The 21,840-nt window shown below is 34.4% G+C and overlaps 1 protein-coding gene across 1 annotated transcript; it reads left to right on the plus strand.

Annotated features, from left to right (window-relative positions):
• Positions 1-10,018: 10,018 nt before the first annotated feature.
• Positions 10,019-21,269, plus strand: LOC109827097 (structural maintenance of chromosomes protein 1-like; the record flags this gene model as incomplete). The annotated part of the gene is given in 10 exon segments (XM_020394058.1): positions 10,019-10,701; positions 11,182-11,418; positions 13,412-13,645; positions 16,307-16,545; positions 16,831-17,097; positions 17,225-17,495; positions 19,621-19,745; positions 20,743-20,852; positions 20,934-21,041; positions 21,130-21,269. Coding segments are annotated over 10 exon segments (2,169 nt in total), but the record flags the coding sequence as incomplete, so codon positions are not given.
• Between the last annotated feature and the right edge of the window lie 571 nt (positions 21,270-21,840).

The raw sequence follows: 21,840 nt of genomic DNA on the forward strand, positions 1-21,840 counted from the left end.
AAAAGACATATGAACATTTATTGCAATATCCATCATGATGCAATAAAAGAGATGAACTTTACATTTAAAGATTTGAAATATAATCCACCATATAAAATAGAATTTTAAAAGATGCACCTCTTTGATTTGGTTCGCTCATATATTGATCATTTATCATTAGGCAATATATGATGCAAGAAGCGTAATTAAAAAATGCATATGAATTTTTCTCATAATTCCGGTCCTCTTATTCCAAACCAAAACTCCTAAAGTGAAAAGATTAAAGTTTTACCCGGGTAGTTAGCCAGGTAAGGATAGTAATAGAGGTTGATCAAAGATCAATTAAGTACCTCGTTCCTTACAGAGCGTGTTACGCAACCCCTAAACCTTTCCTTAGACACCAACTAATCCAAGAAAACTTGAATCGGTTAACTCAATGAGTTTTTGTTCCTTAACAGTATATAGAAACTTTAAAATATTTCCTACAAGCATTTAATTTGCCTAGAAATTATATTGCAAACATATGTTGTATAAGGCCGGGGAGGGTTTTACCTTTTGATGTTCGAACCTCATGATTTTCATGTCTTGAGAGTAAAAACTCATCTACTGCAGACAATTGCCACTTAAGTTGCTGAACAAATCTGCATTCACTTTTACCACCTTTTGTACTAAGTTTATTAGATGCATAAGCACTCCAAAGTATGGAATTATTAATAATAGAAGGTACCATATTGATAGGTTAAAGAAATGAAAGCATTAAACCATAAAAAAATCCGGATATTTCAAAGCATTTATGCATCCAGAGTTTGTTCTCTTTATTCTTGTCAAAACCTTGCATATGAAAATTTCAAGAATAAAAATATCCACTGCTGCAAATTTATAGCATGTTTCAAATGCGTGCATATTCACTAGCACAAGGGATAATGGTAGGTTTTAGATGATTCTAACAAATATAAACTAAGCTTTTAGAAACCAATAAAAGTTCTTTGATATTCGTAACTTGCAATAGTTATTGATTATAAAACAACTATAAGATAAATGTAATTAACTATTAAATTAAATTAACAAAAATATTTAACTACAATTTTTTTATTAAAAAAATAACCAAAACTGTTTAAATGAACAGTAACATTTTTAATAAAATGAGCAGTAACACTTTTAAAATAAATGAATAGTAACAGTTACATATTTGTGAACAGTAAAATTTTTTTTTCCAGCAATTAACTAAATGTAATGAATGCAATAATTAACAGTAATTAAAGCAATTAATTACAGCAATTAATTAAATTAACAAAAATACTTAATTACAAATTTCAGATGAATAGTAACCGGATTTTTTAAAAAATTATTATTATTATTATTTTTTTTTTTACAGCAATTAATTACTAGTTACGCCAACAAATAATGAAAGCAATTAGATTAGATGAACAATAATTTTTTTACAGCAATTAATTACTAGTTACGCCAACAAATAATGAAAGCAATTAGATTAGATGAACAATAATAATATTGCTTAATAAACAGAAAAGTTACGCCAACAAATAATGAAAGCAATTAGATTAGATGAACAATAATAATATTGCTTAATAAACAGAAAAATTCCCCTGAGTGAACAATAACCCTTGGTGAACAGTAACAATTTTTTTTATTTTAATAACGACTAAATTAAATTATTAGTTAACAAATAAACAAGAGCAAGTACGTAAAGCAAATTACAACAAATTAACTAATATTAATTTTCTCTTTTTTTAACAGAAAGAAATATATATTTTTTCCGGATTAAAAGCAAAAGCTATAAACTTATCAATAATAGCTATAATATCAATCTTCTAGATTATTGGAAATTTACCAACTTTAAAGGTTATAGCATGCAGGTAAATCCGAATAAACTAAATAAAAGATAAATAAGAGATAAGAAAATCAGGCCTGACGAGAGCAGTCATGTATTCACTGCCCTAGAAGATTGAGAACCCGCCTATCGCCCTGGCGCATATGGTTCTCTCCCCCTAGCGGTAAAAGCTCCCGGAAACGGCCGGCCTCCGTACTCGGGCGAGAGTACAGAGCTTCAGCTCAGATGAAAAAGATTGTCCAAAAAATTAATAACAAAATTTATAGAGGGGAAAAAACAGTTTTCATTAAAATCAGAGGAGAGAAGAAACTTTATTTTTCTTGTCTTTTAGAATGTGAATAAGGGTGTATTTATAGGGTTGAGGGAGAGAGGATTCTTTTCAATTTTCCGATGTGGGACTAAAACACAATGGCAAAATTGCCTTTTCTTAATAAATATCCAACAAAAAAACAGAGAAATAGAGAGATTACACACACAAGATTTACCAAGGTTCAGCTCAAATTGAGCCTACGTCCTCACCCGCCCCTTCTTCACTGTTTTCACTATAATCAAACGAAAGATTACAAAGGGTCTTCTCTCAAGTTGGTAATAACTTAACTTGAGGATCACTTTCTCTCAAAACTCACTTGAGGATTACAACTCTCTCTCAAAACTCACTTGAGGATTACAGATTGTATGTGGTTCTTCTTCTTGCTTCTTGCATTCAACCTTCACCATCTTCCCTCTATTTATATGGAGGATATGCCTCTTGGTTACACCGTATTCATTGCATGAGGAAGTCTAAAGACTAACCCTTCCTTTTCCTAATGCATGAGGAATGACAATCTATCAATGCATGCATATAGTGAACCACACAATCTCCATGAATTAAATCCATATTAATTCATCATGGAGATGGACCCCGGTTCCCATCAATATCCCTCTCCATCCTCATGAGGAGAAAGTTTTCAAACAGTAGTCATACCGGCCTTTCTTCGGCAGAAGTCATGCTTCTCTTTTGGTAGAGGCTTCGTCATCATGTCAGACAGATTTAGGCTTGTATCAATCTTCTTAATGTGCAAAAGACGATTCTCCAAAGCATCACGGATCTAATGAAAGTGTATATTGATATGTTTTGTCCTTGAGTGATAGGTAGCATTTTTACTCAAGTCAATGGCGCTCTGACTGTCACAATATAGAGTGTACTTCTCTTCCTTGAGAGATAGCTCCTTCAGAAAATTCTTCATCCACAAGAGCTCCTTGCTGGCTTCTGTAGCAGCGATATACTCAGCTTCTGTGGTGGATAGAGCGATACACTTTTGCATCTTTGACTGCTGTGATACAGCTCCCCTTGCAAAGGTAAATAAGTATCATAATGTGGACTTTTTTTGTCCAAGTCACCTGTCATATCAGAATCAGTGTAGCCTTTCAAGATAGGTTTTCTATCTCCAAAACATAAAAAATATTTAAAGGTTCCTCTAAGATATCTTAGGACCCACTTTACTGCTTCCCAATGTTCTTTACCAGGATTGGCAAGATAACGACTTACCACTCCAACAGCATGTACTATGTTGGATCTTGTACAAACCATAGAGTCCGACGGCCGAGGAAAATGAAATGCTCTTCATCTCCTCCTTCTCATTCTCATTTGAAGGGTTTTGTTGTGTACTTAGCTTAAAATGAGCTGCTAGCGGTGTGCTGGCTGGCTTAGAGTTCAACATATTGAACCTCTTCAAAACACGTTCAATGTATCTTTCTTGTGATAGCCATAACTTTCTCGCACTTCTGTCTTAAGAAATCTTCATTCCCAATATATGTTGTGCAGCGCCTAAGTCCTTCATGTCAAAGGACTTGCTCAGCTCTTTCTTCAACCTATCAATTTTAGACCTATCTTTTCCAACAACAAGCATATCATCAACATATAGAAAGAGAATAATAAAATCATCATCCGAGAACTTTTGGACATAAACATAATGATCTGCAGATGTTCTTTTGTATCCATGGTCAAGCATAAAAGAATCAAACCTTTTATACCATTGTCACGGTGCCTGCTTGAGTCCGTACAAGCTCTTCTTTAATTTGCAAACCAAGTGTTCTTTGTCCTTTACCTTGAAACCCTCTGGCTGCTCCATATAGATTTCTTCTGCCAAATCACCATGGAGGAATGTTGTCTTCACATCTAACTGCTCAACTTCAAGGTCTTGAGAAGCAGTAAGACCAAGAATAACCCGAAAAGAAGATATCTTTACAATAGGAGAAAAAATTTCTTCATAGTCAATACCTTGCTTATGACTGAATCCTTTCACCACGAGGCGAACTTTGTACTTGACTTGGCCATTTCCTTCATTCTTGATTTTGAACACCCATTTGTTCTTCAAGGCTTTTTTGTTCTTAGGTAGCTCCACCAAGTCACAAGTGTGATTCTTATGCAAAGAATCTATCTCCTCTTACATAGCTTTCTTCCACTTTGCACGATCATCATGAACTTGTGCTTCATGAAAACTTTTCGGTTCACCTGCATCTGTTATCATAGTATATTCTAAAACAGGGTATCTAGTTGAGGGTTGTCGTTCTCTCTCTGACCGTTTCAACTGAGGTACTTGTGGCTGATCCATATATGGTGGCTATGCATGTTCATGCTCCCCCTGATCAAAACTTGGGAACCTGCAATTTCTTCTTCTTCCTACACATCTTGAAAATCATTATTTTCTAGCATGGGAGAAGGAAAAACAACTGGTGTAGAGATTAGATCTGGGATGATATGAGTGTTTTGTAGCTCCTCTTTTTTTTCAAAATCAGCAAGTGTTTTATCTTCACAAAAAACAACATCCCTGCTCCTCACAATTTTTTTATTTTTAGGATACCACAACCTATACCCAAATTCATCAGAAGATGCATGGAATAGCTTTATCATCAAGCTTTATTCTTTTCTCCTTAGGTACATGCAAATGCCTTGCACCCAAACACCCGCAAGTGAGAATATGAAATATCTTTTCCACTCCAAACTCTTTCAGGAACTTTTAGATTCTAAAAATTGCTAAAATACCCAATTTTATAAAATCAATTTGACAGTAAATTTACTCCAAAAATGATAAAATTTTGGAAAATGGTTATAAATCTGTAATAGAACATGTTAGAAAAAGAATTTCTTAATTTTTATTTCCCATTTGTGAGAACTCATCTATTTTGTAAAAACATGCACGAATATGAACTTATTAAAACTTGATTTTGTAAATTCAATTAAACATAACAAATTAACTCCAAATTTAATAAAACTTTGAAAAACATTTATAAACATGAAAACAAACATGTTAAAGAAGGAATTTATGAAATATTAGTTCATATTTGTGAAAACTTACTATTTTGCAAAACTTGTAAATACATGTGTATATAAACTTCTTGATTTTTGTCTTTTGAGTTAAACAATGTTTTGAAACCTCATAAAATGATTTTACATACTTAATAAAAAGATATATATAATAATTGTTAAGCCTAAAAACTAACAACTCAATATTTTTTCAAAATCACTCAAAAACAAGAATTGTGTGCATGTGTGATATTGAGCTTAAAGTATTAACACACAAGTATAAACACCTAAACTAAAATATACCCAATATCTAAATAAGCTCTTATTGGTAAACTTTATGGATGAAGCTTAATCTTGAATATGACTTGATTTGCAAATGGCTTCATACCAATATTCCGCCAACCTCCATTTGATATGATCTTTTAGGCTCAATCCATCCAACCTCCTATATCGTTGTTTGTCTAGAATACCTAATAAGAAAACACAAATATTAGATAAATAATATTAGGGATTGTTTGTAAAACATCATCAAAACAAAAAGGCCAACATATATAACATGTTATTATTACCAATATATATATATAATCATAATATATTATAAAAAATAAAATATCATAATATTTATGTAATAAATATTACAAATATAAAAATTATATAAATAATATTATAATAAATTATAAAAATCAAATATTATAATACTTATATAATAAGTACTACATATATAATACTTCTTAGGGTACTTCCTAATATTTCCTTATGCAAACGGTACAATGCATGAAACTTTGTGTTATAATGTTGATGTATCCATAATATCTTTACAAATTCTAGTATAAAGAATCGATGTATACAAATAAAAAATTCTAGGAAATAACCAAACAATTAAACTCTATGAAACCATATATGAATTAGATTAGATTAAGTATAGAAGTTATCAAAATTTAAGAGGATAAAAGAGGCGATCAAAAGTTTGTCGTCCCAATTTTCCTTTATAAGTAATATAGATAATGTAGAATGTCGCTTATTAGAAAAGCTATGATGTTGGTGTTATTTAAAATTTTCAATGTTTTAACGAGTCCATGCCGATGAACTTATATGCTTCATTAAGTTCTTATTAATTCAACAAATGAACACATATGATGCACAACGTTTTATTAAAAGAAATAATAATTGTATTTGTATAAATAATTTGGTATTTCTTTACATATAAGAAATTTAGTGTTTTTTTTGCTACAAAATCATTTCCTTAATCGACTATCTAAGTTCTAGCGAGGTGACAAAAGGAAAATAAGCTACTGTTTAGTAGATACCAATGAAATCAAAGTCATTTCTATTAAATAACACTCCACTAGTACCGTGTATATCCCACAGAACAAATAACCTACATCAAATCAATAATAATTTTTCGACTGTCATAGCAGTAATAGCATCTGTAAGCAGAGCAGCAGCCTCTAGCACCGTATTTTGGCACCATAAAACCCACAAAGAACGCTGCAAAACCCATAAAGAACGCCGTCGTCTTCAGCCATAAATCTTATAGAGTCGAGCATTGAAGGCGCACTAGTGCGTGATAGCCTAAACAATCCTGCAACAGTAGAGGCTAAGGTGAATTTTGAAATTATCCTAGGGGGGGGGGGGGGAAGGGGGGGGGGTGAATAGGGTATTTGCTAATCTAATCCGATTTCGATGCCAAATTAAAATTTATTAACTAATATCCTAGTAAAGTGATATACAATGAGATATGTGTAAGGATATACAATAAAACAATAGGCGATATAAACATGCAACAATGGCGATATAGCAATATGATGAACAATGAGTACAAAAGAGATACGCTAAGGCAATCGTCAACACAAAGAAATGATCACGGAGTTCGGTCGACCCATGACCTACGTCTCCGCTCCTCACCCTCGAGGAGAATCTCCACTATCACAAATAATTACTACACAATCGGTTTTTCAAGTTCACCGAAAACTTTTACAACTCTCACAAATGTAATCACACAACACACTTCTCTAAGTATTGGCCTAGCCCGTGTTAACTTCCTCAAGTGCTCGGAATTACAACCTCTCCAACACCACTGCTCTTAGAATTGACCCCGTTCACTAACCACTTCTCTAAGTGTCCTTGTGTATTACAATGTGTTCTCTCAACAATTAGGCTCAAATAAAAGTTTTGTTGTCTACAATGGATGAGAACGAATTGTAAGCTCACTCTCAAAGATATAACCCCACAACCCAAATGTATATAATATGTGAAAATACAAAAAGCTCAAGGGTTGTGTGTGTAATCAATGGGTAAAAAATGAAATCAAACTCAAAATTAATCTAGCAAATACAAATAGAATAATTGAAATGTAAACAAGCTAGATAATTGAGTTTAGAAACACTTCTCTAAGAACAAGTGAGGGAGATTAAAGATTGAATGCTCAAATCGAAATTGATCTCCTCCTCTTGTAAAAACCTCTTCACATAAACAAACTTGAAAACCACACTTAAACACCCTTAAAACAATTGTAAACTTGATTTAAAATTTTCTTAGATAGTTCAGAAGTTTGAAGGCAATGGGTATATATAGGATCACAAAATAAAGCCCAAAAATCAAGAAAATCCAAGCAAAAAGATAAAAAACCAGAAAAATCAAAAAAACTAGAAAACTAATTGTTACAGTACCATCAGTTGACTGATGACACTGTTCAGTCGACTGATGAGCTGACCGTTGGACGACGTTATCCTTCATCGGTTGACTGATGACCTGCTTCGGTCGACTGATGGTTCATCAGTCGACTGATGGTTCATCAGTCGACTGAGCAGAAACTTCTTTGTTTTTTTAGCGTGTTTTTTTGTTTGACTGATGATCCTCATCAGTCGACTGATAACGTGCATAGGGAATTTTATGAACAGTAAAATTAAACTTTGAACCCCTTTAAAAAATAACAAATAAATTCCAAAAAATATAAAATTTGGGAAAATGTTTATAAACATAAAAATGAACATGTTACAAAAGAAAATTTTAAAATATCATTTTCCGTTTGTGAAAACTCATCATTTTGCAAAAAAAACTTAAAATACATGTTCGTTTAAAAACTTGATTTTGGCAAAACTCATCATTTTGACTTAAACTAAGTTTTGAAAACTTTTAAATGGATTTATAGACTTAGGAAAAGATGTGAACTAGGATTATTAAGTCCATAAACCAAGAATACATTATTTTATCAAAAAATACATATATTTTGATAAAAATGAGAAATATGTGCGTGTATAAAATTGAGCTTGAAGTATCAACACAATATATAAATCCTAAAGTAATATACCCAAGTTGAATGAAGCTTGCTCTTGAATATTTGGCTTGAATTGTGTTGGTTTCATTACAGATATTGAACTTGAGTCTTTCAACCTGGATACACAAGCTACTAGAAAACTACATCGTTATAAATTGTTTGTTAATCATCAAAACTAGATTAGAGAGTATGCTCATAAACATGAGTCCTAACACAATTCACTGGTGACAATGAGGAAGATGATATCGCGAAAGCATGATTGGCGTTGCATCATCATCTTTTTAGCAGTACACAAAGCATGCGCTATCTTTGATGTTTGTCAATATGCAGGGCTAGGAAAACTTGGCTTTGTTGAAGGAAGGTCGCGCACGAGCTATAGAGAGGCCCAAATGCCAACTTTTGCGAGAAAAAAGAAGCGGTTTGGAGATTCACATTTAAAAGTAGAGAGATTTTTAAGATGGAGAGTAAGACATGAGGTAAGACATTTTATGGATTAATGTGTTTGACAGTTGTAAGAGACGAATGGGCTATATTAATGATGAAGACGCTAAATGTAGTTCTCAAAAGGTCTCTTTTATGGTTAATGCTATATATGAATATATATAGGCATGGGACTCAAAAAGGCACATGTTGTTGCTTCCTGTTATATAAAGACATGTGCTAAATTAATATTAATTAATGCTAAATTAAATGTTATATAAAGACATATGCCATAAGCTTCTAAAACTTTTGATGGATGTCACTGAGTGTCATTATTAAGGATAATATTCTATTATATTGAATATATTTTAATATTTCAATAGTGATAATATATTATAGTTTTACAGTAATATATGATAATGTTATCTTAATATGTTACATATCTTTCAGATAAATTTAATACCTATAGTATTATACCTACATAACATTTATGTCTATTTTCTATAGTGTTATGCTGCGTATTATATTTTATCTATGCATATACATCTAGTATGAGACTAGATTAGTGTTGGATTGGATTATTAGATTTTACTCTAGTAAAAAAATATTCATAAATATTAATTATTAAAATTAATTAAAAATTAAAAATAATAGTTAAATTTTAATGAAAATAATGAAAGTTTTAAAACTTATATTTAGTGACATATGAGGGCCTTTTGGTGATTATAAATAAAACTCGGAGGATATTTTGAGAAAAAATATTTTAAAATAGTATTAGATTCGTTAGTTATTTATAGATAATTATTAGTATTAATTAAGAAATATCAAAAATTAAGAGGGAAAAAGGGTTATTTAAAAGTTTTGACCCCAATCCTCTTTTATATGCAGCATAGATATAGATTTGGGTTTAGAAATGATTTTAAAAGTGAATGAGTTTAAAAAATATTAGATAAAACTTTTGACTTACAAATAAAACCCTAAATATTTGTCCAAGTCTGAGTAATGCCGTCTCCTTCTTATGTAGGGTTTATCTATATTAGTCTCTTAAATCGTTGAAATTACTTGAAGGACAACTTGTAACTTCAATTGTCTGAGGGACTAATTTGCAACACTTTATAAGGTTTTGGGACCTAACAGCAATTTTAATGATTTGAGGGGCTATGCAAAAGCATGAAAGATTTCACTTTCAGGGAGTAGTGACCAGACTATTGAAGTTCCACCCCTGAGAAACTGATCCCTCGACGCTCTCCCCCATTTTCCCCAAAAACTTTCCCGCCCCTCTCCTTTTTCCCTCAAAACCCTAGATCCAACAGAACCAAAATAACCCCCAAATCTCATCCCCAAATCTCATCCCCAAATTCCTAGATTCCACCCCAAATCTCTAATTCTAACCCACCGTCACCGAACCCTAACCCAATTCCACCAGAACCCTAACCCTCACTCTCTCCGGCGATGCCATCCCTCGTTTCACCGGGAAAAATCCACCGCCTCGAGCTCGAGAACTTCAAATCCTACAAGGGATTCCAAACCATCGGCCCCTTCTACGATTTCACCGCCATCATCGGCCCTAATGGCGCTGGCAAGTCAAACCTCATGGACGCCATCAGCTTCGTTCTCGGCGTTCGGTCAACGCACCTCCGAGGGGCCCAGCTCAAGGACTTGATCTACGCGTTCGATGATCGAGAGAAGGAGCAGAAGGGGAGGAGGGCTTTCGTTAAGCTCGTGTATCAGATGACGAATGGGAACGAGATTCAGTTTACGAGGACCATCACGGGTGGCGGAGGCAGCGAGTATAGGGTTGATGGGAGAGTTGTGACTTGGGATGAGTATAATGGGAAGTTGAAATCTATTGGGATTCTAGTAAAGGCGCGGAATTTCCTTGTTTTTCAGGTGATTTTCTGAATTCTTTGTAGGTTGCTTGAAGGTGTTGTTCCCAATGCCTTAGCCCTATATGAGTTTGTGATTAACCCAACATAAATGAGTACCTTTATATTCAAGCTTTGAGATGGACTTCTGCATGAAATAGAGGGGATCCTAACGGATTGAAAGCAAGGGTTGAGACTTGAGAGTAGACAGAACAGTTGGAAAATATGAGTTTGAGGAATATTTGTGTTCGGGTTTGTTTTAGGTTAAGGATAAAAATGGAAGATTATACCAAAACTGTTAAGTATAGCCCACACAGTCTAGATGGCAGCTTACTAGGGGGACTAATTTGGAGTAACATGTAGGATTTATGGGACTAAATAGAAAATTCAAAGATTTGAGTGACTAATTAGAAATAAGAAAGATTTAAGGGACTGCTATCTAAAAAAAAACTTTTTTGTATTAGGTTAATGATCTGAGGAGTCTTATTGCTGGATTTTGATTTAGGGTGACGTGGAATCGATTGCATCGAAGAATCCCAAGGAGCTTAGCGGGCTTCTTGAACAGATTTCAGGATCTGACGAGCTTAAGAAAGATTATGAGGATCTGGAAGAGCAGAAGGCAAGAGCTGAAGAGAAATCAGCACTTGTTTATCAGGAGAAGAGGACTGTAGTGATGGAAAGGAAGCAGAAAAAAGCTCAGAAGGAAGAGGCAGAGAAGCATCTTCGGCTGCAAGAAGAACTGGTATTTAATCTTTCACACACTGGTGAATTCGCTTTTATACATTAATTTGCCATCTTCATTTGTTTGCTACTCATACCTCTGTATGCTTATTTGGAAAATCATGATTGTTTTGCCGAACATGACCAACTTTTGATGATCTCCGTACCAATCGGGCCCTTGGCCTTTATTAATGGGTTTGTCGCTATAATGTCGTATTTGGTTCTCTAGACCAAGGAATAAGCTGCATTACACATGGTACCTAGAGTTCATTTCTGCTGGTCTTAGCTGCACTAATAGTTTGTTTGTTTAGGTTGTGTATTTCTTTGGTCTAGTATGCAACTATATGTTTGCCTAGTATCCTGCATTTCTTTTGACACAAACTATCATGCTACATTTAGTGATCAGTATCTCTGTACCGTATACTGACAACTCTATTTACATAACAGCCCACATGCTATCATCTTTCCATCACATCACTAGTGTTACCATTTTTATCATTTAAAAATCTTCACACAAACTACTTGTGAAATATCAGAGGATTTCAAATCCACACATCTTGGCTCCTTCGACCTTTACCAATTCATTTGAAGAGCAATTACCAGTTCTTTCATTCTTTTGGATGGTGCAGTTGGTGAAATAGACCATATATGATGACTGACCTTAGTTTAAGGATGCAATTGTTGAAGCTCTTCAGTTCAGATCATTGTCTCTCTCTTCTATTATGTTGAAACCTACTGAAGCAAGAATCCTTATCCATGACATAAGCTAAAATGTCTTTCTTATATTTCATCAGTCATTCTTGTTTTAATTAATAATATCTTTTTTGTTCTTTTGCAGTATTATTAAATCTCCTATTTACTTGTGGCATCACAAAATTTCAACTAAGTCAGCTAGTGACGATAAAGTCCTCAATATGTACAAACATGCTATATTTTCGTCTGTTTTATCCTTGTCAGTTAGACTAGTATTTTTGTCTTCTATTAAGTGGGTTAGTGATTAACGTGCTAGTCTCCTAACTCAAAAGCATGTATTAGTCACATGATGTAGTTTTTCTCCTTATATTTATTTCTAATCGAGCTAATGGTGTCTTGCTGATTGAGATGCAATCTTGGTTAAGTTTACAGTCGATAACCTGTATCTAAAACTTATAGACTGGGAATATCTGTCATATGCTTCATGTTGCTTCGTCATTATCAATTTGGTTACATGTTTTAAGCTTCCTTAAATAGCTTAATGATCTGTGTGCAACTCTCTCACCTTGAAAGGATGTGCCTACCCAGGATGGCATTTTTTCCTCGAATTGTATACAAGGATTAGCTGTGTTAAACATTCATGTTGATTGAATTGCTATCTGGATTAAGTTTTTTGGTCAGGGGCCTGTATCTGAAACTTATAGACTCAGGGATCATTAAATTCAAAAGTTTAATGGTCATAAGATCCCAAACTGAATTAATCATATTATTGAAATGTCTCTGATTCAGGAATGTCTAATGAAATTATGGAAAAACTTGGTCTCAATCCTCGTTGACCAAGTCTAATATAAATTTGTAGATTTTTGACTTTAACTGATTGCTTTAAGGCTTGCATCTTCTAAAGGCTCAAGTAGGAAATTGTCTGGCAGATTCTATTTTCAACGGCATGCCAAAAATTAATATTGAAGTTTAGAGAAAGAATAGTTTTTCAGTAGTCAGCTTACTTACTGAAGTTAAATCAGGCATTGTATATCTATGTGAGGGTTTGGTGAAAGTTTTAAATGTGCTCTCTATTACAGCTGTAAAAGTTTGATATAGTCTTTACTTTAAAGCAGACAATAAAATATTACCTCAGTTTCAGCTGCTATAGGCCGACTTACTGTTGATGAGAGCACCATCAGTTGTATTAGCTATAGGATCACTTATCACTGATGAGAGAATTATCAGTTGCATTTGCGATAGGCTGACTTATCACTGATGCGAGAATCATCTGTGGCTTTCATGCTTTATCGTATTAACATATTCTATTATGTTTTCTGCAGAAATCTTTAAAGAAAGAACACTTTTTATGGCAACTGTTCCATATTGAGAAAGATACAGAAAAGCTAGTTGGTGAGCTTGAAGATGAAAAGCAAAAGTTAGATGATGTTCTCAAGGAATACGAGAAATATGGTTCTGAAGAATCTGCTAAAAAGAAAGAACAGGCTGGATATTTGAAGCAGATGTCCCGTTCTGAAGGCAACATAGCAAAGAAGAAAATTGAACTTGATAAGAAGGTATATTATTATACTGTCATCAATGTACTTACAGGCGTGTCTGGATTTCATGGGGGTAAGGGAACTTTTTCTTCTCTTTTTGTGTGTGTGTGTGTGTGTGTGGGGGGGGGGGGGGGGGGGGGGGTGGGTGCAATTTTTTTGTTGTTGGGGATGAAGTGAACTATAGGGAACTCTTCACCCCATGCCCCATGAAAGCTATCAAACGGGGTGAATGTCTTCCCTATCTTCCCTTCTCCCTTGTTCACCCCAATAAACAGAACCTACAGTTTGGAGCATCTTATTAACATGATGGAAAATTCTGTAGAAGGTTTCCTTGTACACCATCTTTCCTTTTGTTTTTGAAATGTGTTGATTGCTTTTACTTACAAATCTTGTCATTATATGATGTTTTCCATGTAAGTGACAGCAATGTATATTCTAGCACTGTATACATGCATATAAAATGCTGATTCCTTACAAAATAATTAGAGTTGAATATGACAATTTAAAAAAGAAGTGATTTATTGCAGTAAAAGATGATTGACAACACTGAATGTGAACAATTTCCCGCTTACCTTAACGTATCAGGTTTCCTAAGAATTCTAACCATATATCATTGATTCATTGCATTAGGAAAGAAAATCTCTTGAAACTTTTGTACTTTAACCAGTCTGCAATTCTCTGTTTTGTTTAGGTTCTGTATCAGAAATACATTAATTTTGTATATGCCGAGGACAAACCTTTTATTTATTTCTTTTGGACCTTATTCTTTATCATAGATTTTGCATGCAACATTTGTAGTCAAGTGTCACTTACAACTATTCTTTCCCGTTTTAATTTCACGTGCTTGAGCATAGAGAAAGGTGCAGTACTCTGCAAAAGGAAAAATGACAAATTAAATAAAAAACTATTAGAACTTAGATGACAATCAACAATTTCTGAAAATTTGGAAATGGACATTCAATTCTACATCAAACAGTCTATTACATCCTTTCTTCATGCTCCTTACTATCTCTAGCTCTCTGCACAATTTTACATCAAATCAGGGAGGTTCTGAGAAATTCAGTGATGGGTTAAGTGGATCATTGGACTGACAACACAGCTTTCCTTGATATAAAATGTGAAATTGGATAGGAAAGTATTATGTCACCATCTTTGACACAATGGTTTCTTTTATTTACAAGAAAAATAAAGCAAACAAGATTATATAAAAAGTAAAGTCATAGTAAAGGGTTCACTGCATCTTCCTTCCAGAAAACTATGGGATCATTTGTGCTGATGAGTGAGCCTTAATACAGTTCATGCCGTCAACACATTAATAATAATCCCCTCGCAGTTATCATATATGGCATAATCTTCAGTGTGTGATTTATAAACTTATTAAGCATTATTTATAGCACAATTTTTTCTTTAAAGGTGTTGATCGATTTGGTGACACAAGATCCTTGTGGCTATACATATACAGACTGGACGGTGGAATATTATCTGTTTTGAGATTCCAACAGTATAAGCTTCCTTCATTTAGTCGGCAATGAGTGTTTGTGCTTGTACTCGTTCTAGCTGATTACATGGAGATCCACATACTTCTGATGACCATGAGATCGTTAGATGTAGTACTTTTGAATCATTCAAGGGCGAGACTCGCCACTTTTAAATCCTTCAGTTGGCACTTAATTTTCTGTGCACCATGAAAAATTTATGTTTGTACTGCTTCTAGCTAATCGCCTCAAAAAGATATGAAAACTTTCAGTATGACCACAAAATTGATAAGCAGTCTGTTTCTGTACAGCTTGTCCAGCTGTGATGATGCAATCTTTCAACTGTCCTGATTGTCCTGATAACTCTCAGTAACAGCTCTTTTGTTTTGTGAATGGCTGTTCATATGTATTGCAGCATGGTACATAAAACGAGCAAATCTGGGATACATGGCATTGGCATGTGGGTTCATATATATTAACTCATTGTGCAATCAGAGGCAAACTCCCAGCACTTTACTTCTTAGTTCTTGCTAGACTTTTTAAGTTAAAGGCTTCCTTATGTGGGAAAGTTACTAGAGCTTTTACTAAAATCAATTTAAATCTTCTTCCCCAATGCTTCTCTACTGAAAATGCTTGGGCTGGCAATGGTTTGCTTACACCTCAAACAACGCAAGAACAGGGCTTCATGATCTCAAGAAGTTGATTTAGTTTAGGTTTAGTCATCTCATGGATCCAGCTCAGGAAGTAGTAGATACACGTCAAATTATTAAAATTTTAAGTTGGGCGTGTCTAGATGTGCCGAACACAGTACCATGGTGTGTCGAGTATTGGTGTTCGATGCATGTTGGGCATTGTTACAAGTGTCCATGCTTTGTATGCTAAAAACGGAGATCTAGAATATGTTGATTTTTTGATTGTCATCTCTTTCAAAATGAAGACTTATTGGGAGCCATCTTTCCTGACACATGCCGACATGGTTAGGTCACCAGGAAAATATTGAAATGTTTTTGTTTTTGCACTTTGAGTGGATTTTCATTGTAAGGTTTCAGTCCAAATCCTATCTGAGGTTCCCAAGTCCATTATCCATTTGAAAAACACGGACACAAAAAAAATTGTGCTTATCTACTTAGAACATCTTGGCATTCATCTTACACAGGATTTGCATGAAAGCTTAATTTTATTTTCTATACAATTTTGTTTTCAGCAACCAGAACTTCTTAAAGTTAAGGAAGAAATATCCCGTATTAATTCAAAAATTAAAAGTAGCAAGAAGGAGATGGATAAAAGGAAAGAAGAGCAAAGGAAGCATGCAAAAGTCGTGCAGAAGCTACAGAAGGATTTGCATGATGTTACTGAAGCTATGAATGAACTTAATGAGCAAGGTCATGATGGAGCTGGAAAACTTCAGTTAGCTGATGATCAACTTGAGGAATACCACAGAATGTAAGTGTTCTCTTTCAGGCTCCTTAACTGGTTACTGAACCAACTTAAGTTCTTTACCATGTACTCTTTCCTTCTTTATCTTTATTGTTTAGTTATCTGACATGTCTTTAGATTTCTTTTATAGAAGAAGGTTTTTATGACATCATACTATTTGCTTGGAACATATCTTTTGGTAGCATGTATCCTTTCCTATGCAGCTTTGCAGGCTGGAATTAATGTTATAGCAACAATAATAATATTCAGAATTATGCAGTATTTTTAATATGCTATTATTTGGTGCTGCAGCAAGGAAGATGCTGGGATGAAAACTGCAAAATTGAGAGACGAGAAAGAAGTGTATGACAGGCAGCTACATGCTGATGTAGAAGCTCACAAGAATTTGGAGGAGAATCTCCAACAATTGATTAATCGAGAACAAGAGTTGGCATCACAGGAAAGCCAAATGCAAGCAAGACTTGAGAAAACTCTCGAGGCAGTTGCAAAACATAAAGAAGAGCTTTCAGTAGCCACTGAGGAACTGAATGTTATTTCAGTTCAACGCCAATCATCTGGGTTAGTTGATAGTGCTTCCTCCAGTTCCACTGAAAAGAAAAATGCTTCTTCCAGTTACATTATCTAGCAGATCTAGCTTCTTACACTGATCGACCTTTTGATCAAATGTAATTGTTTCTATGAACAGGTCAAGGTATCATAGCTTAAAGCAGCAACTTGATGAAATAGATCTCAAGTTACGGGAGTTAAAAGCTGATAAGCATGAAAGTGAAAGAGATGCTCGACTTTCTGAAACTGTTCAGAGTCTTAAGCGGCTTTTCCCTGGAGTTCATGGGCGTATGACTGAACTCTGTAGGCCATTGCAGAAGAAGTTTAATCTTGCTGTTACTGTTGCTATGGGTAAATTTATGGATGCTGTTGTGGTTGAAGATGAAAATACAGGAAAAGAATGCATCAAGGTAATGTACACATGCTATGCGCATAATATGTGCACTCTAAAGGTCTTGTTTTGGTATTCGTCTTTTATTATTGAACGTTTGCTTCAGTTCATGTGTATGTGCATTCTAATGGTATTGATTGCATATGTTTTAGTTGATGTGGTAAGGTGAACTATTGCTGCAACAAAGGCCTTGTATCAGAACTGTTTTTGAAATCCCATCCATTTGGTTTCTTTATGTTTATTTCTTTTATCGTTTGGGATGCTAAACTATAACCAGGGAAATGCTTATCCTAGTTTATTTGTATATAGTTATAATCAGTCACCAGAACTTTGAAGTCTTGATGTAGTGGCAAAGACTATAAGATGGTACCCAGGTTTATTCCCACTAGGCTCACATTTAAAATAACGATTGGGTGGGGTGGGGTGGGGTGGGGGGGGCTGGTGTCCATATATTGAGTTTGTCTGACCTATGTTTTATTCATTATTACGTTTTATCCAATATTTCGATCGTAAATTATGAAGTTTATTGGTTTTTATGAACTTTACTTCCTTCTACATCTGTTACAGTCCACTATCTCCTCAGGCTTCCTTGAGTTCGAATAATAATTAGAATTAATTGCATTCCGGTACCCTGTAGTATGATGCAACTACATGGGTGACCTGAGGCCCTGGGTTCGATGCCCAGTGTGAAAGTGCTAACGGAGCTTAACTTTGCATATGAAAAAGAAAAAAAATGTCCTTTCATACAAATAAAATTTTCTCGCTATTGGGCAGGATTTAATCCAAGTTGCTTATGTGGAATATTGGGGACCATACAAATTTCAGCGATTAAAACAAGAACAAATTATTAAGAAGGGTTATTTGCATATATACCACTTAAATCATGGGTATTTGCAAATATACCCTCCAAATCTCAGTATTTGCAAAACTAGGCCTCAAATCATCAATTTTGGAAAAAAATTACCCTCCAAGCAATTAATCATTAACTTTGATAAGCTAATTTGTAATAGTAATGTACAAAATTATCACCAAAATAGTCAAATCTTTAGCACCAAGTTGATGATTTGTTGATTTAGGGATATTTTCCCCCAAGTTGATGGTTTGAGGGGTGTTTTGCTAATACAGGTTTTTTTTTTTTTTTTTTTTTTTTTTGGGGGGGGTTTTTTTAATTTTGGAAAAAAATTACCCTCCAAGCAATTAATCATTAACTTTGATAAGCTAATTTGTAATAGTAATGTACAAAATTATCACCAAAATAGTCAAATCTTTAGCACCAAGTTGATGATTTGTTGATTTAGGGATATTTTCCCCCAAGTTGATGGTTTGAGGGGTGTTTTGCTAATACAGGTTTTTTTTTTTTTTTTTTTTTTTTTTGGGGGGGTATTTTTACAAATAGCCACGATTTAAGGGGTATGTATGCAGTAGGCCTATCAAGAAACAAATCTTTTTATGAAAGGTCTTTTAGAAACCAGTCCCTCAAATCTTTAGTAACCCCATGTTGGTTCCTCAAATCTTTGAGATTGCTTAATATTTGAGGGACTAATATGGAATTATTGAAGATTTGCGGGACTAGTACCTAAATAATCCTTTTATAAATGATTTGAGGGACTAATGAGGAAATGTAAAGATTTTGGTGGAATAATTGAAGATTTGAGGGACTAAGTTCTTAATAAAATGATTTGAGGGACTAGTTAGGGCTACCTTGTAGATACTTGCAATTACATTATACCACAAGGTACCCATGTTGTGTTAGTTGACATGTTACTAAAAAAACAAATGGTGGGCTGTGGTGATACAAGTTAGTTATTCGTGTAGATACCCAACATCAGGGTCACCCGTGTAATTATGTTATACCACAGTGCCGGAATGTTATTAATCCTAGTAATTATGTTCAGTTACACCTTGTATCCAGGTGGAACATAATCATTAGCTTTTATTTCAAGACAATATTTACTAATGACCTTGATGGAAATCTTGCATTACTTCATGCTAATCTGTTAATAGAAGTAGAACTGCTTTATATAATTATTGTTTGTCTTTGTGTACACTTATCACTTGCTTTATAGATATATGTATTTAATTCTTCATAAATATATCATTTACTATTCAATCACCATGTAGGCATAATTTTTGTTTGAATGCAGTATTTGAAGGAACAACGTCTGCCTCCTCAGACTTTTATCCCTCTACAATCAGTACGTGTGAAGCAAATACATGAAAAATCACGCGCTTTGGGTGGGACAGCCCGGTTGGTCTTTGATGTAATTCAATATCCTTTTCTGACTGCATTAACATAGGTTCATTTATTGGATGGACAAGTTAGACGAGCATACATGTCTTTGAACTGTATGTGCATGTGTATACACGCTATTCCAGTTAGCTGATGTCTCGGCATCTGTCTTTGTTATTGTCTCATCATTGTATTTTCCCGTCAAAATTGGTCCACTATGGAGCATAACTGTGATTAGGCATGTTAAATTAAAGATTATAAATAGAACTGTTGCTTGTTTTTAACCTGACATTTTGTCTTTTATTTGAAAAAAAACCCACTGAGGATATTATATACAAATTGAGGGACGGGGGTGACCTTTCAAAAATATGATAGGTCAGGTGGGATAGTAGGAATATATGCCTTATTGATCACAAGCTAAACTCATGAAGTCGTGCACCCAAAATTAGTATTGATAGATAATGAAGTAGTGAGGCTGAAACGATTTATCGCTAGGGGTTGCATTCATAATTCGACTCCCAGGAATATAGACCAAAGTTGAAAGCTAAAATTTTCAAGCTCCTGCTTCCTCTATTATAATAGTGGGCTCTGACATTATTAAAATTTACCTTATTGATCACATAGATTAAGCTCCCTCTGTCTCATATCTTGTTTGTCACCAACCAATTGCAGTCAGTACCGTGACATTCTATATTTCTCAGGGCTAGCAATATCTTCAATGTGAAACTTGAAATAGAACTAAAGAACATTACTACTTTGTAAGTAGGAATTCCAGAATTGAAATGAGCCTCTTCACTCTTCAATCTGATTATTCTGACTCATTCGACATAGTTATATGAACTTGCCATACAGGGGACTAGGAGCAGGTTGGCATGAATGTAGTGCATGCTATGTGAACACGTTGTACACAGACCTATGGATTAGTTTATGAAATGCATGAAAAGTACAATACAGATAATATATTCTAGCTTTTCTGACACACTTAAAGCGAGTTAGGCACATTTTACTCTGTACCTTGTCAACTTAACAATTTCACATTTGACCGGTCCTTGGAGAAGGCTATCTTGTATGCTGTTGGTAATACATTGGTCTGTGATGATATTAAAGAAGCTAAGGCACTTAGCTGGAGCGGGGAGAGGTACAAAGGTAAAAGTTTACGCTTTGTTACATATCCCTTTTATGTATATATTGCTTTCCATTGTCAATAATATGATAATGGTTCTCCAGTTGTCACTCTTGATGGGATTCTACTGACAAAATCTGGAACAATGACTGGCGGGCTGAGTGGTGGAATGGAAGCGAGGTCTAATAAGTGGGATAATAGTAGAATTGAAGGTTCATATACTCTGTTATGAATATATGCATGCTAAATACCTTCTGTCTGTCAAACTTTAGTTTATGCCGTTGTCTTTATATTTAACAGCTCTGAAGAAGAAAAGAAATAAACTTGAATCGGATATGGAACAGCTTGGGTCAGTCAGGGAATTACAGATGAAAGAATCTGAAGCAACAGAAAAGAAAACTGGACTTGAAAGGAAGATTCATTATTTGAATATTGAAGAGGTAATTCAGATCAAGTTTTGCACATTTTTAGACAACATGTTTAAAAAGAGGGCATTTTATGGAATGTTTTCTCACAATTATTTGTTTATACGGATTTTCCGTCTGAGACATCTTTTTTTTCTTCTTCTCTGACACGTGCTCTAGTAGCTCTACAACCTGTCTTCGTTGACTTTCTTTGTTTGTGTTTCCTGTCCATAGGTCTTCTTTTCATTTATGGGTGTCATTATTGGTGTTTGCATGCAAACCAACTCAACCCCCCTCCCCCAAACACGCGCGTGCGCACACACAAAAAGAAAAAAGAAAAAAGGACAAGGAAAAATAGAAAAAAAGAAAAGAAAAGAAAAAGAGAACTGGCTGTTACCAGGGCCTCACATGTGTGTGGGCATAGGTATCCATCTGCATGAATGTGTGTGTTTTCTAGCTATTTGCCTAACTTATATACTAGAGCGCTGAAGGGGATGAAGCCACCTAAAAAAATCTCACATAACGAAGGCTTTGAATTTTTTTTTTAATTCTGTGTTGGTTTTATACTATAGATCACATCTCATGTATGTTCTCTTTGGTTTCATTT

This window comes from Asparagus officinalis, unplaced genomic scaffold (assembly GCF_001876935.1).
Source record: "Asparagus officinalis unplaced genomic scaffold, Aspof.V1 AsparagusV1_Un20, whole genome shotgun sequence".
Lineage (NCBI taxonomy): Eukaryota > Viridiplantae > Streptophyta > Magnoliopsida > Asparagales > Asparagaceae > Asparagus > Asparagus officinalis.